Source organism: Balaenoptera ricei, chromosome 14 (assembly GCF_028023285.1).
Source record: "Balaenoptera ricei isolate mBalRic1 chromosome 14, mBalRic1.hap2, whole genome shotgun sequence".
Taxonomy (NCBI): Eukaryota; Metazoa; Chordata; class Mammalia; order Artiodactyla; family Balaenopteridae; genus Balaenoptera; species Balaenoptera ricei.
In genome coordinates, this window is record NC_082652.1 from 52,598,667 (window position 1) to 52,613,464 (window position 14,798).

Sequence of the window (14,798 nt, forward strand, 5' to 3'; positions counted from 1 at the left end):
ACTCCACAGACGCTATACTTTCCTTGAAGAAATGTGACAGTCACAGAGAGTGTCTGGAGTCTTCAGCTTGATTGATATTGGCTGATATGTCAAAGGTGTCATCCAACAGTTCTCATTTATAAATATATAGAGAGAGAGGTTTGTTTTTTTAATGTAGCCCGTTCAGCATCCTGCCCTAAAATGAAGAAAATCAGGGCTGATTAAGCCAAGAGAGGAAACACAAAATGCATCCAAACACCAAAAGGAACCTGCCTCGGGGGTTAGGGCGGGAGCTCTGGGGGACAGCGGGAGAGGGGGAAGAGACCAGTATGAGAATTAGTCATGATCATGATACATTAAAAAAGAAATCGACTCTTCTATTCAGAGTAAGAAACCACTGGGAGGTCTAGTGGTGATGGTTGTAGCTGAGGTTTGGTTGTTGGGAGACGGTTTTTGATTTGGGTTCCTTTAGAGTTCTGGATTGGGGGACGGCTAGATCTAATGGAAGAATTTCGGACTGTGGGATATGAATTCATCATTAAACTGATCTCTAAGGGATCTAGCCCAGATACAATATGTATACAGAAGCCTAGCAAACAAGATAGCAAAAATCTAGCAGCCCAGCCCACTTCCCCCCAAGATCCATGACATGCATTTTGCAGAATTCTTGCCCAGTTTCCAAGCCAACCACCTCTTTCCCAAGGTCACTATTTGCGAGGCTATGTATATATATGTATATCTGGATATATGTGTAGAATATATTCACCTGCACATATGTGGATATACATGGATATGTGTGTATGTATATGCATAGATACACACATACACACACACACACACACACATAATATTTTTCTCATACATGCCAGGGAATTTAGAGGAAATTCAGCACTTCGAGGAAGTGGATGGGGAGAACCTAAAAGAAGTTAGAACGGATTTAATCATCAAAGTTAAATTAACTCAGACAATTCTTGATTTTGTTTTGAATGGTGGCTTTTTGGTGTTTTGTTTTGCATTTCAAGGAAAAAAAATCATGATCCGACTAGAATCAGAAGGAAAATGCTTAATCATTGTGAATTAACAAATGAGACTCGTCTCCATTCTAGCAAGCAGCTTCCACTTATACATGGGGGTGACTGGTTACATCAAGAGAGTTAGAACTGCAAAGCCCCCAGTTGAGGGGACAACGTCATGCGTATATCAATCCATGCTGGCAGGTTTTTCACACTGTTGATTCAACAAACAGCAAACCGTACACAGCAATCTAAACAATTACAACACCAAATAAAATAATAATAAAATTAAAAAACACTTGTCAAGGACCCTTTTTCAGTTGTAAACAAAAAGGTGCATTTTGCTTTTGTCAGTACTGTTTTTTCCAAACCAACCAAAAAGCCCTCCCAACGCCCAGGCCCCCACCTCCCTCCCCACATTTAATTTAGCAGAAGTGGCTACAATACAAACCTTACAATTGCTACCGGGCTCTCTCTCAGAGGCCCCGGGCTTTGAACTCTAGTTTTTTGGTTTAGAATTTTTTTTTTTATTATTCAGTTACTGTAGAGATTTTGTTTTTGTTTTTTTCTTTTTGTTTTTCCTTTTGAAGTGAGATTTAAAATAGCCTAACTGGAAAAAGACCAGACCTAGGAAAGTGTCAATTGAAAAAGGCCCCCAAATTTCTAGAAAAAAATAAAATCACAATATTTTCAAGTGCAAGTAAATCAACCACGCATAGATACTTTTAAGATGTTTTCCTCATTTTTAAGATTAAAAAATAATGGTTTGCACAGTTAAATGATCCCATATCCGATAATTCGGGAATTCATCTTTATTTTTACTATTTTTTTGTTCTTTTGTTTTTTTTTCCTCTATGTGACATCTAGAGAAGCATAAAAAACGCTGAACAAGAAAAACCAAACAACAGAAAGTAAAACCACTGCAAGCACCAAGAACGAAACGAAAATGAGCACAGCAAAAAAGATTGTGGCAGCACAAAAGTCAAGAAAATGCACGTGTGATCATGACTGGCCAATCATCAACTGATACAACATCCAAGAAAAACGCTCCAATCACAGCACCTCCACGAAACTTGACGGCAATTGTCATGCAACCGATTCTTAGCCTTGTTACATGACGCCATCATGTCACACTGTGAACTTTGAGTTGATTTGAACTTACGGATGGGGGACTGTTTTCTCCACTCTCATGTGATTACGTGAACTTTATTCCTAGCTCAGCGCGAGACTGTGGTGGATTTGACTGGCCCTGGTTGGGTTGTTGGAATTTGATTGAATGACAAAAGAAGAAAAGATTTATATATATATTTATATATGTAGAGAGAGAGAGAAAGAGAGAGAGGACAAGAGAGTGTGGGCAAGGGGGGAGGAGGAGGAGGGGCGGGTTGGGTCGGGGAGTGTGGGGGGTGGGACAGGGAGAGTCGGGTTGAGGGTGAAGAAGGGCAAGGAAGAAGTTAAAACAAAATTAAAAGGAAAAATATTTATACAGCACCAGACCACAGCATCAATCTAAAAGCTCTAATGAGAGAACAGCAGTCAAATCATAAGAGAACTGAAAAAAACTCAAAGGATGGAGGAAGCTGGCAGACAAACAACATGGGCACGTCAACACACACACACTCACGCACACACACACGCACACACGGTTGTTTGTGCAGACACGTGATACACCGTGAACAGTAGCAGAACCTCACACAGGGCCACTAAGGGCATCCATCATGCGCTGGGAAGAGGAGGGAGGGTGTAGGCAGTTTGGTGAGGGGGCCAGAAAAAAATAAAACAGCCCCTCAAACCACCTTGGCCGGCAAGCAGATCAGGGAGCACGCTCCCTGCCTCTGACCACCCTTGATTCTTTCTCTCTCCCCCAGGTGCCGAGCTCTCCTCGCCTCCCCGGCCCTCTGTGGCTTCAGCCTGTGGACCAGCAGGGGGAGCCTGACAGGGTGGCCCCGATTTGCCGGTGGGTCAGAGGCTGATTAAGGCGACTGCTGTAGCCATGGGGTCCATCCACGAAACACCCTGCTGCCCAGTACAGTCAACGCAGACAGCAACTCAGCCCTCCCGCCCTGTCCCGTCCCGCCGTGGCCGCCATCCCCAGAGAACGGCGTCTCCACTAAAAGAGCATCCACTGCATGAGGTCGTGAGCCTCTCCCCGTCCACTCTGCCTCAACCCTCTTTCCTCAGAACCTTCAGAAAATGAACACCTGTAGTTCTGAGATTTAGAGTAAATCACATCAACGCTCTCAGAATTCTACAGACACATCCTGGCACAACTGATTTTATTTCATGATCGCCTTACTCTCTCTGCTTTGCTCTCAAGGTGGCCCACGTGGCCAAAGTGAGGCTGCTTCCTGGCACGTGAAGCCTTTAGACGGCTCTGCAGCTCTGACCCAGGAAATGGCCACGTGGAAGACCGGGGTGCCCTGCAGGGCTGGTCATACGCCAACAGGAGACTCCACTGGAGAGGGGCGGGCTATGGCCCTGTTTCCCCAGTCTCTGCTGCTGTCCCTTGTGCCCTGCTGCCCTCCCCCACTCCACCTCCCCCTTCTCCATTCCTTCATACCCTATACCCCTCCACATACAGCTTTCTAGACTGACCCATCTCACAAGCCCCGACCTGCCTTCTTCACTGATGGCGCCCTGACTGGTGGAGGCTGAGCTCCCTTCTCTGTCAAGCATTATCCAATTATTCCGTTTTGAGTTGTCTTGAGCACGCTTCACCATTTGGGGTCCTCTGCCCCCACCCAGGGCGCTGGGGGCCCCCAGCCCTACGCCCTCCTCACGGTTACCCCTGAGCTCACTTCCCAGTCCCTGCTCCCCTGCAGCACCCGGGTCTGTGCACCAGGCTTGCAGAGTCTGCAGGGGTTTCCGATGCACCGGGCTTCTACACGCAGCGGCTTCCACTCTCAGCTTTGTGTTTTCCTTCAGGGAGTGTGGAAGGGAAGCCTGAGATCATGACATGTCACTGTGGATAAGATGCAAAACAGCTGAGAGGTGACTATTTGAAGCCTGAACCCCGCCTCCAGCTCTGCCTTCTCAGAAGAGCCCCCCGCCCCTCTTCCTCCACAGAGCCCTGCCCTGCCTGCCCGTCCTGCTCTTCCCACAGCAGATCTCCCTCACCAAGACCAGGGCCCACCAAGGCCCGCCGGCATCTCCAGCCCCTCCAGAAAGAAAGCCCTTAGACCCACCACCCAGGAGAGCCAACTGGCGGGCCCTTGGGGTGGGAGAAGAGGCCTAAGAACTGAGGAGGGGGGAATTCCCCGGCGGCCCAGTGGTTAGGACTGCGCCCTCACTGCCGAGGGCCCGGCTTCAATCCCTGGCGGGGGAACTAAGATCCCGAAAGCCTCACGGCGTGGAGGGCAGCGCCGTCAGGTGTCAGCCATGGGAACCCAGGGACACCTGCACCCAGTCCTGGGACGCCCACTCCTCCCCACCCCACTGTGCTCCTTTGCCGGCTGCCAGCTTTCCTCCAGCCACCCTTCAGTGCCTGGCACTGCCCAGTGCTGGGGATTCAAGCCTGAATATCACACAGCCCCTCCCCAAATCTCCATCTAGGGAACCTTCTCGTACACACTCATCTCTCACACACACTTGGCCCCCAGCACACAAACACTCTCTTAAACTCGCTCAGCCGCTAAGGAGGCTCCCTGGGGTCCCACCGATGCACTGCTGACCACTTGCTTCATTAGGGAGCAGTGACCCCTGCCTGGCCACCCTCTGGAAGAGCCTCTCCGAGCACAGCCCTAGAGGTGGCAGCAGAGTCACTGACCGGCGCAGGGGAGCTTGAATCAGGACTGGGAAGCCCCACCTCATGACCTGGGTGAGGAAATTATGGTCAAGCTGAGCCAATTCAGATGCCAGGTCCTAAACACAGCTGGCCTCTAGCCAGAGAAGGCCCAGGCCCAAAGCCACAGCCCAGCACTGGGCAGGTCTGACCCGAAGCACCCGTGCCTGCAAAGCTCAGGGCAGACGCTGTGCAGAAGCACACTCAGAACCAAAGCCCAGGGGCCAGAAGAAACGGGGCTCCCGGGGAGTCAGACACGCCACTCAGAGGGCTCTCCCTCCAAAGAGCCGGATGCCTGCGCGCCCACCCTCAGCTTGGGCCCAGAGGTGGAACAAGGGACTTGGGTGTCTGCCTGGCCCTGGCCACGTTCGTGTTTCTGCCCACTTTCCCTGCCTTTGTTTCCTTCCTCTTAGTTTCCCCGTAAAGATTTCTGGGAGAAACTCCCATCTTAGTGCAAGGTGGGGGGCAGGGGCAGCAATGGAGCCAGGAACCCACACTCCCGTCCATCAGGGTGCGCAGACCCCACCCTACCCAGGCCTCATTTTATGGAACCAAAGCCCAACCACACGCCCCCTCCCCACGGCTGCCCTGCCAGGGGCCCTCTCCTTCCCCAGAACCCCCTCACTCCAGTTCTGACCTGGCCACCTATTTGCCTTCTGTCTTTACCACTGGCCCTGAGACCACCCTCCCCGTGCCTCTTCACACCTAACTATGGCCCCTCCCGCCCTTCTGAGCAACTAGGACTCATCATCTGTAAACATCCTTTGCTGGCCTCTAAAATCATGCAGTTTTTAAGTTGCTTTTGCGTGCTGTTTCCTCTCTCCCTTACTGGCAGCAGCCACCGCCCACTGCACTCCCCAAGCCTGGCCCTATGGCACCTGCCTTCTGTTACAGCCTCTAACAGTCTTGGGTTGGGAACCTGAATGCGCCGTTTGTTAAAATCCTGTGAATGGAGCTGAAAGGTCAACTTTACTGTAGGAGCTACGCAAGCTCACAGTTTTTTAGAAGACTACCTAGTGCAGGGCTAGTCAGATGGCTGACCCCAGAGAAATGAGATGTCCTGATGTGTCCCCTCTGATATTCAGGACACTCTGGGGTAGGAGGGGTGGGGTGAAGATAGCAGAGTGGGGTTTATCTTTCTCCTTACTTGAAGGGGTTAAGAGCTCAGCCTCTGGAAGTAACCAACCCCCCTTCAAATCATGACTCTACTGCTCAGTAGCTGATTAGCAAGTGACTTAATCTGTCTGTGTTCCATCTATAAAATGGGAATAATAACACTACCTACCTTATAGGCAACTACAAGTATACAGTTATGTCTTAGAGTTGTCACCTACAAGAACTGTCTCTTGCGTGGTAAGCGCAGTGTGAAAGTCTGTGGTTCTCATCTTTCTAGCCTTTGTATTCCCTGGTGGAAGAACCACTCTGCTTTTTTAGCCACCCCTCTCAAGCCCCCACCCCAATCATGACTGCTAACTGGTTCTACCCTGAGGGCCACTCCTTACTTTCTGTTCCAAACCACAAGTCTGCCGTCCTCACCCCTTCATCTGGGAATTTCTCTGACCTAGATGTTCTCTCCTTTCTTGGGGTTTTAGTTGCATCAAGGTCTAGGAGGCTAAGACAGGCTGTTTTGGGGGGAGCCACAAAACACACCCACAGGGGCCCCTCAGAATCTCAGGGCATGACACTGGAGCATGCCACCTCCTTAAAAGTCCTCTGATGGCTCCAATGCCTGGGTTTCATCACTGAAGAAATGGAAGCCCAAAGAGGGGAAGCACCTTGACCCAGGTCATGCCTTAGTGGCAGAGCTAAGCGTGTTTAAGAAAAAGTGCTCCATGTCACGAAAGGGCTGCTTTCACTGCACCGTCCCTCCCCTCCTACAGAAATGCACCCATTGGCTGGCTGCCACCGTGTCTGTGCGAGCACAGAGCTGGAAGCTCCACGCGGGCAGCACGGTGACCATGCCTCTCGGCATCCCGGCACTGAGCCAGCATCTGGCACAGGAAAGTGCCCACGCTCTGAATGAACATGTGCGTGTGCATTTCACACAGACCAAAGACGGACAGGGGCCGGAACTGAGGAAGCATGAGAGGTGGACGCTGCTCGCTTCGCGGCGAGTAGAGCCTCAAGCACCCTCTTCGAGAGAAGGTGAGTGTGGCTGCTCCTGGGTGGATGAAGGGGGTCCTGCTGGCAGCGGTGGGATTTGAGAGGAGACTGGGAAGCTGGAAACCTCCCTCTCAAACTCCAGACTGACCCTCCACTCGGATGTGTAACTGTCACGTGCCTCACCCTTCTCCCAACCCCTCTCCATCTCAGACCACGACAACTCTACTCTTCCAGTTACTCGGGCCAAAAGCCAAGCGTCATCCTTGACGCCTCTTTCTCTCACATCCCCTCTAATTCCTTACAAACAGCACCAACTCCCTCACACCACATCGACTGCTGTCGCCCTGGACTGAGCGGTCCCGGCGCTAGACCTCTGCTTTGGGCCCCACGATCTATCAACACGGCAGCCAGCGAGCCTCCTGAAATGCAAGTTAATCACCTCACTCTTTTGTGCAGAGCTCTCCAATGGCTCTCCCGCAGCCCCGCATTTCCGAGGAGAGGCCAAAGTCCATGCAATGGCTTGTGGGTCCTACACGAGGTGGCCCTCCTCACCTCTGGGATCTCCTTTTCCACTACACCCCACCGTGCTCGCTCTCCTCCAGTCACCTTGGCCTCCTGCTGGTCCTTGAACACACCACATTGCCCACACCTTGGAGCCCGTACACTGGCTGTTCCCTCGGCGCGAGGACCGAGGGAACAGCCAAACCCTGGCGTGGCTCCCTGCCTCCCCTTCTTCAAATCTTTGCTCAAATGTCACTTCCTCAACGAGGCCTACCCTGACTACTTGATTTAACTGTAACCAACAATTCTGACACACTATATAATCTACTCTTTGATCCTATGTCCTTGTTTGTTGCCTGCCTCCCCTGCTAAGGACAAGGATTCTGATTAGTCTTACTCATGCTGAGTACCTAACAGTACCTGGCACACTGTACTGCCGAAGCAGCGGAGGCCTGGGCAGCCTGGCCCTGAACTGTGAACGAGCTGGGACGGCAGGAGCGCACCTCACTGGGAGAAACCAGGCTGGGGGTGGACTTTTGATGGCCAGGCACATCTCCTCCCTCCCCCCTTCCCCAGGAAGCTGCTTCACCCAGGGGAGCACGTGGCCTGGAAGAGGAGTGGCCGACTGTGCCTTCAGCTGTAAGGCAGGACCCAGACAGAGAAGGGAAAGGTGACACCTGCCCACTCATCATGGCCTCTGTAAAGAGGGCGGGGTAAGTGGCCCCAGTCCCATACCATCACCCTCCTCAGCTTCTGTCCCATCCTGTTTTGTTTTTTGGTAAAGTTCCCTTTGAAAAGTCCTGTCCCTCCTCTCCAGACTGAGCTGCGGGGAACTGAAGGGGTGAAGGGGTCAAGTGTCTAAAAGCCACCAGCCCTTCAGGCAAGAGAGCTGGGGAGGGGAGAGCCAGGGAGTCTGGGAGAAGGTCCCAGCACAGGCCTACAGCTCCCCACAGGGGCTACTCCTCCCCCAAACTCTCCCAGCCCTGAGCTTGCCACCTGCTCACCCCAGGGTTTTCTGGCAAACGAAATTGCCGGTGTAGACCTTCTCAGACGGGTTCCCTCACTCCTGCTCCTCTTGGCTCTGCGGCAGGGGGATGGTCATACCCATTTCTGACGGGGTGACCACAGCTCTGCGCCTGCCCCCTAGGCACCGGGCAAGGAGCAGGTCGAGCCGGGCGCAGCGGGTCCAAGGCACAGCGAGGCTCCGTCCGGCCCACAGAGGCCAGGGGAGGCGGCGGGTCCGTCCGGTATCAACCTCCCCAACCCCCCGTCCCCGCGCCCCGGCCGACCCCGGTTACCTGTGCGAGTCCTGGTCTCCCCCGGGGGACGCTCCCGCCTGCACTCAGTACGGGCGATTGGCGTCTTTGGGCCGCTTCAGCTGCACCTTGAGCCTCTTCATGCCGATCTGGAAGCCGTTCATGGCCTGGATGGCGGTCTGCGCGCTGGCCGGGTTGTCGAAGCTCACGAAGCCTGGCGAGACACGAGGGACGAGGGCCTGGGTTTCCACGGGGCCGCCCCGGCCGGGAGGGGGCGGGTGCGGAGAAGGTCCGTGGGGGCCGAGGATGGGGCGGGGCGGGGCGGGCGGCGGTGTCTCCCCGCTCCCGCCGCGCCTCCGGGCGGGGGCGGGGCTCAAGGCTCCTCCCCCTCGGGGCCCCGCCCCCGTCCCGGCCTAGTGCTCCCCACAGCCCGCGTGCTTGCGGCCCCTCCCGCGGCGGGCGCTGCCGAGGCTCCCGGCTCCCCGACCCGCGCGGCCCCGGGCCGGGCCGCCCCCGCTCCACCTCGGCTCTGGGCGGCGCCGCTGTCCCGCGCGCCCTCTCCCCCAGGCGGGGCGCCCGCGGCGCGGCGGGGCTCGGAGAGGCGCCCGCCCCCCACCCGCGCCGGCCCCGGCACCTCAGCCCCTGCCTGCGGTGGGAGAGGGCGGACACACCTGCGGGTGGAGGAGTTTATTGGACACTGTCCTCCCTGACAGGAGGGGGCCTGGCAGCGGGAGGGCACGGGGTGCCGGCCTAGGGAGAGAGAGGAGTGCGAGGGGAGGGAGGGGAGGCGCCACGGAGCGAACTTCGCCGCCGCCGATTCCGGCCGCCCCCCTCGCGAGCGCCGCCCGGCCGCGGGGCGGGGCAGGGCAGAGGTAGGGTCCCCGCCGCCCCTCCTCCCGCTGCGTCCCTGCCGAGGCTGCCCCCAGCCAGGCTCCCGGTGGCCACCGGGGCCAGTCCACACCGGCTCACATTAACCCGCCACCTCGCTTCCAGGGGCCGTCTGCACCATCCTTTTATTTAGTAAAACTCCACCCTGGGAGCAGGGGCTCTTGCCCCGGACTAAGCACGCGCCCACTGATGTGTCCCCTGTGAATCCCTCGTAACACTAATAATGGTATAACAATAATAGTACAAATTGACCCTATTAGCGAAAGTTAGCTGAGCGCCTTCTCCGTGTACTACAGACTGGAAACGTGCTTTTCACGTGTTCACTCCTCCCAACATCCCAGGACAGGATATAGAACCATCCATGGCTCCCAGTCACCTTCTGAAACAAGCAGTTCCCAGGTGGGAATGGATTAGGTTCCCAAAGCTGATTTAGAAGTCACCTTTTGGAACTTCGAATGCACCTCCTTATAGACTACACTACATCAGCATTTCCCAAAAATGGCCCTAAAAGGTGCTCCCTGAGAAAGGGCCTTCGGTGGTCAAGCAAGTTTACAGCCAGGCCCCTCTGGGACAGTTCATGGCACATTAACAAATAAAAACATCCCTCTCCCACCCCAACTTCTCTCTTCTTTATGCCTTTTTTTAACGTAGTATTTCCTGGAATTTATTTGACTTTAGAGGCCTTTTCTCCTGTAAAACGGACTTAGATCCTGCAAAATATATGAAACTAAGCTTGGCGAAGTTCCCAGGCCATTCTGCAAATGCGCTTCACTTGGGGTGCTCGTCTCCAAATGGCCATTAGATACATAAGGGAGAGGTGTACAGACTCCGTTGAAGTAGAAAGCTGCTTTCTTGGTTAATCCTCTGTGGTACCTTGGGCCTGCCTGTGACCCCTCCCTTACTCACCCCATGTGGTGGCCCTTTTACCTCCGCCCCAGACACTGCCTCCACAGGCCTCTTTTCTCTTTCTCCTTCCTGCATTTGTGTGCATTTTCTCTTGAGGCCATGTGTCATCAAAGATGGGGAGGGGTGTGTGTACACGCATGTGAGTGTACTCAAGAGTGGCAGCATGTGAGCTCGAATGAGATTGGTCAGAGATGGGCCCAGGGCAACATAACCAGCATCTATGTATTATGTATTAATCTATGTGCGAAAACACATAGGAAAGATTTCTGATTATCCGTAGTTGGAAATCAACGTGAGTCATCTTTCCACCTCCCCCTCTCATGCCCTCCTGGCCCATCCCTTCCCCACCAACTTCTCTGACTGATGACTAAATCAAGCTGTCAGCAGAGCAGTTTTCAAATGTGTGAATGGTGCATCTGTTATACTGCTCTCCCCCAGACTAAAGAGGGTGGGCAAACCAAAAGCCTCTCTTCCTCCTGGGACAAGATAGCCGAACTGTGGGTGACAGTTCCCCCCACAAAAGAACAAATACGAGCAAAGTGGGGAAGAGATGGGAGAAAGATAAAATCGGCTGGAGATGCTGTCTAGGGTGGAGGCGTAAAGGGAGAGAGAGGGTCCTGGAGGAGGGAAGAAGCCCAGCCTTTGGGTTGGGTTTCTGGAAGCCTGGGGGTTGGGAAGGATTCCGGGCTCAAGGAACTTTTCTTCCTGAACTAGTTTTGTTAACTGGCTAGCAGTCAGGGCAAGGAGCATCTCCCCTGCTGGCCCCCCCTCGGCAAGGCTCTAGGCACCATCTCCCACGTTCACAGTTTCCAGGGCTGTGTCCCTTCTCCCAGAGCCCCCTGCCCCATTCCTCCCACTCCCAAGAAGGTTCCTGCCTTCCAGACCGTGGGAGGCTGTGCAGGTAGGATGCCCTCCTGGTGGCCCTCCAGCCCATCTTCCAATGCAGAAACCATCTGTGCTGCACATATGGTCACGACGGCCTCTGAAAGATTCTGTTTATGCTTATAAAGAGCAAGTGGGGCCTTTAAGGAGTTCACTTTAACAGAGGACCACGTGTGCAGAAGAACGGCCCTTCCTTTGGGGAATAAAGGGGACCCTAGCACCTCCTGTGGGTCCGCTCTGGCCAGGTCCCTCACATGGACCATCTCATGTGACCTTCACAGCATCGCTGAGAGCTGACTGCTGAAATCCCCATTCCACAAATAAGGACACTGAGGCCCAGAGAGTAAACTTGCCCATGAGTGCGTGCTGGGGACAGCTGCACAGGCTCGGCAGCCAGAGCGAGGGAGGGAACCCAAGAGACTGAAGGAGGAGCCACTGGGCCCGCCAGCTTGGTGGGAGCCTGTCCTTTCTCAAGGCCAGTGGATGTTCAGCGTTAAGACGTTTGTCCAGGAAGAGAGGAAAGAGCCAGAGTATAGGTAGGTGGGGGTGGACCCCCAGAAGCAGCCGGGCGAAAGTCTTTGCTGGAGAACTTGAACGAGCTAATGGCAAGGGTAGTCCGGGGCTGACTGCAGGGAGTCAGACGCGCTCCAGCCCGGGGGCCCAGCATGTTCTGGGCTCTTCACAGTTTTCTTCTGATTTATGGAACATCTGAGGCTTACTTAGAGAGCAAAAGCAGCTGATCTCCAGTTTGTCGTTTTTACATACATAATGTAATTCGTCAGAAGAAACAGCAGTCAAACAGTGGAGGGGTGCAAACTGGTCTTTTCCTTTTGCCTTGTTTTCCCATCCCCCAGAGAAATGAGCTGCTGGGGCAACTCTGTGCCACTGAAATGCCACAGATTTTCAGTGGCAGCTGCCAGAGGGGAAAGGACAATGTGCAAAGATCTTGACTGCCTTGGGGAACATGCTTTCCACCCTGAAGCCCTTCGGGTCCTGGAAAGCTGGTCTCCAAACTGGAATCTCCTTAACATGTGCTTCCTGGTGCTTCTGCATTTTTGTACCTTCTCCCCTTCCCCACTCCCAAGGGGGGGACCCAGGTTCCCTGGCCAAAGCAGGATCCTATTCTGTCCTCACAGCCCCAGAATCTGGGGGTCAACCTGGAGATTCTGAGCTTCTGGCTGACTCAGCTCTGGGGACTGGACTCCTCGATCCTTGGGGAATCATGAGTGCGTCTGGCCCCAGAAAGAAGCTCCCATGGAGGCAGAAGAGGTGGGAGAGGGGCTAAGGAGGAGAGGAGAGGAGAGGTGTGGGGATGAGGTGAGTTTCCAGGAGGTTGGAAGCAAACTGAAACTCAGGATGCCCAGTTGAGTTGGAATTTCAGATAAACAATGAATTACTTTTTTAGTATAAGTATATCCCCAATATTGCATGGGACATATTACATGTAATATTTGGGATATACGTATGCTAAAAACGTATCCATTGTTTATCCAAAATTCTGATTTAACCAGGCATCCTGTGTTTTATATGACAACCATACTCCTAGATCCTCCCAAGTCCTTTGTCTCCTATCTAACACCCTGCCCAGGAGAATTTACCAGAAGTATCTTCATCCTGTTACTCCCACCATCTTCCACTACCTACCACACCACATGAAGCATCTTCACCTGAATGGTTGAAACCCTCCCCAGCACAGGCCCGCCCTCACAGCTGGTCTCCCCTGAACCCTCCTTTCTCCCCAAAGCCTCCTGCTTCCTCATTCACTGACCTTTGACTCTTCTTATCCCAGCCCCCATGCCCTCATCCATTCTATTCCCGCTGCCTGGAATTTCCTCCCCTTCCTTTTTGTCTATTTGCATCCACCTGCCTTTCTCCTTCCTCCATTACTTGGTGCCTCGCAGATTTCACTGCTGTTGAATAGATGTGATTTTCATCTAAGCTCAGACCTGAGGCTTCCCGAGGGCAGGAACCAGTTTCCTCTTCCTGATTCCTCAACAATTTGGCTCTGGTGGCCTGAGGGGGTGGGTAGGGGGAGGAGGGTTCATTGGATGGCAGGAGGGGAGCAAAGAGCAGGGTAGACAGAGAAGGGGGGCAGGGGCAGGACAGAGAGATGGACAGAGGAGGCCAAGGGGCCGGCGGGGTAGGGGCCTCGGCTGGGCGGACCTCCCACCCCAAGGATCATGCTTGGCTTTTACCCCGGGGCCACTGTGACCTTGAGAGGAGAGGGGCGCTGGGAGAATGGGTGTTGCCAGGCTCTGCTCCCTGCCCTTCCACCCCTGCCCAAGGTGGGTCCCTTCCCCTTCTCAGTCGTTGGGAATGGAACTTTTTGCCTGGGAGGAGAGACTATCTCTTGGACCGGGACAGGGGGTAGGGGGGCTGGATGGGGCGGGGGGGTGGGCAGAGAAAGCCAAGAAGCGAAAAGAACAGAAGAGAGAAGAGGGGTGAGAGGTGGAGGCTGGAGGCCGGGCACAGGGAGCACTTGGGGGTGGGGGCCGATGTGAAGGAGCAGGTTAAACGCAGTCGGACACCGGTAAATTGGCGCAAGCACCACCCTGTCCTAGGTGAAGTTGGTTTGTTATCTTTACCCACCAAAGCATTTACTTTGGTTAGTCGCCCGATCCACAAACACTTTCGAGGAGATGACATTACCGAAAGGGAGGAACATCTGCATCAGCTCAGCGTCCCCAAACTCCTGGGGCAGATGGTAGATGAACAGGTTACAGCCCTCGGGCCCTGCGGTGGGGGGGGGGGGGGGGGGCGGGGGAGGAGGGATGGCGGGGTGGGGGAAGAGAGAGACAGAGGAGAGGTGAGCGAGTTAGGCAGCGGCAGCAGGGAGGGGTGGGGGCGAGGTTAGGAGGGGGAGTCTCATTCAAGATCCAAAAGTGGCCACGGAAAAGGGGGGGCTGCTGAGCCCCGGGTCTGAACTCTGGTCTCCGCTCTGCCCTTGGGCAAGTCACTGAACCTCTCTGCGCCTCAGTGACCTTTTCTGCAAAATGGATCCATAACAGGGTGCCTTGCAACTCTAGGGCTCCAGGGGTGGAGTCAACCAGTGAATGGGGTGAACCTGCCAAGGCCTGATCAGTCATGGAGGGGAGATGCTGAGAAGAGGCAGGGGTAGGGAGACCTGCCGGGCCCCTGCTCAGGGGACGCTGTTGGAGGGAACTGCCCTGGGGCAGCCGTGCCTGTGGTGCTGGGGCCTCTGGAAGCCTCACTTCAGCCCCCACAGGCAGGACTCTGGGGCCTGCAATCCCCATCCTCCTCGTGGACAGCAGCCACTGCTTCCCATCTGGTCCCCAACGGCCCTACCCTCTGCTGCCCCGAACCTTAAAGTCAGCCCTGATCTTGGAGGTGGAAACCAAGGTTGATCCCACCTCCTCCAGCAATCTGGGTGAGCAGAAGGGGCTTCACTGCAAGGATCCGTGATGGGATACCCACAAGCCAGGGTACCACGAGCCTTATGGTATAAAAGGCTTCCTGTTTCATTACAGC

At 54.4% G+C, this 14,798-nt stretch overlaps 1 protein-coding gene across 14 annotated transcripts in view; it reads right to left on the reverse strand.

Moving 5' to 3' along the window:
- Positions 1-14,798, reverse strand: part of CELF4 (CUGBP Elav-like family member 4) — a 296,959-nt gene continuing 282,161 nt past the window's right edge. For 8 of the 14 annotated variants that reach the window (XM_059894980.1, XM_059894978.1, XM_059894976.1 and 5 more), the window contains exons 11-14: positions 13,959-14,042; positions 9,305-9,383; positions 8,676-8,847; positions 1-175 (exon numbers count right to left, since the gene is read on the reverse strand). In XM_059894980.1, coding sequence (XP_059750963.1) covers positions 149-175; positions 8,676-8,847; positions 9,305-9,383; positions 13,959-14,042 — 362 coding nt within the window. In that variant the 3' untranslated portion in view covers positions 1-148. Of the gene's footprint in view, positions 176-2,187; positions 2,242-8,675; positions 8,848-9,304; positions 9,384-13,958; positions 14,043-14,798 lie in introns of those variants that run through there. The other 6 variants (XM_059894977.1, XM_059894973.1, XM_059894969.1 and 3 more) reach the window with 3 other exon arrangements.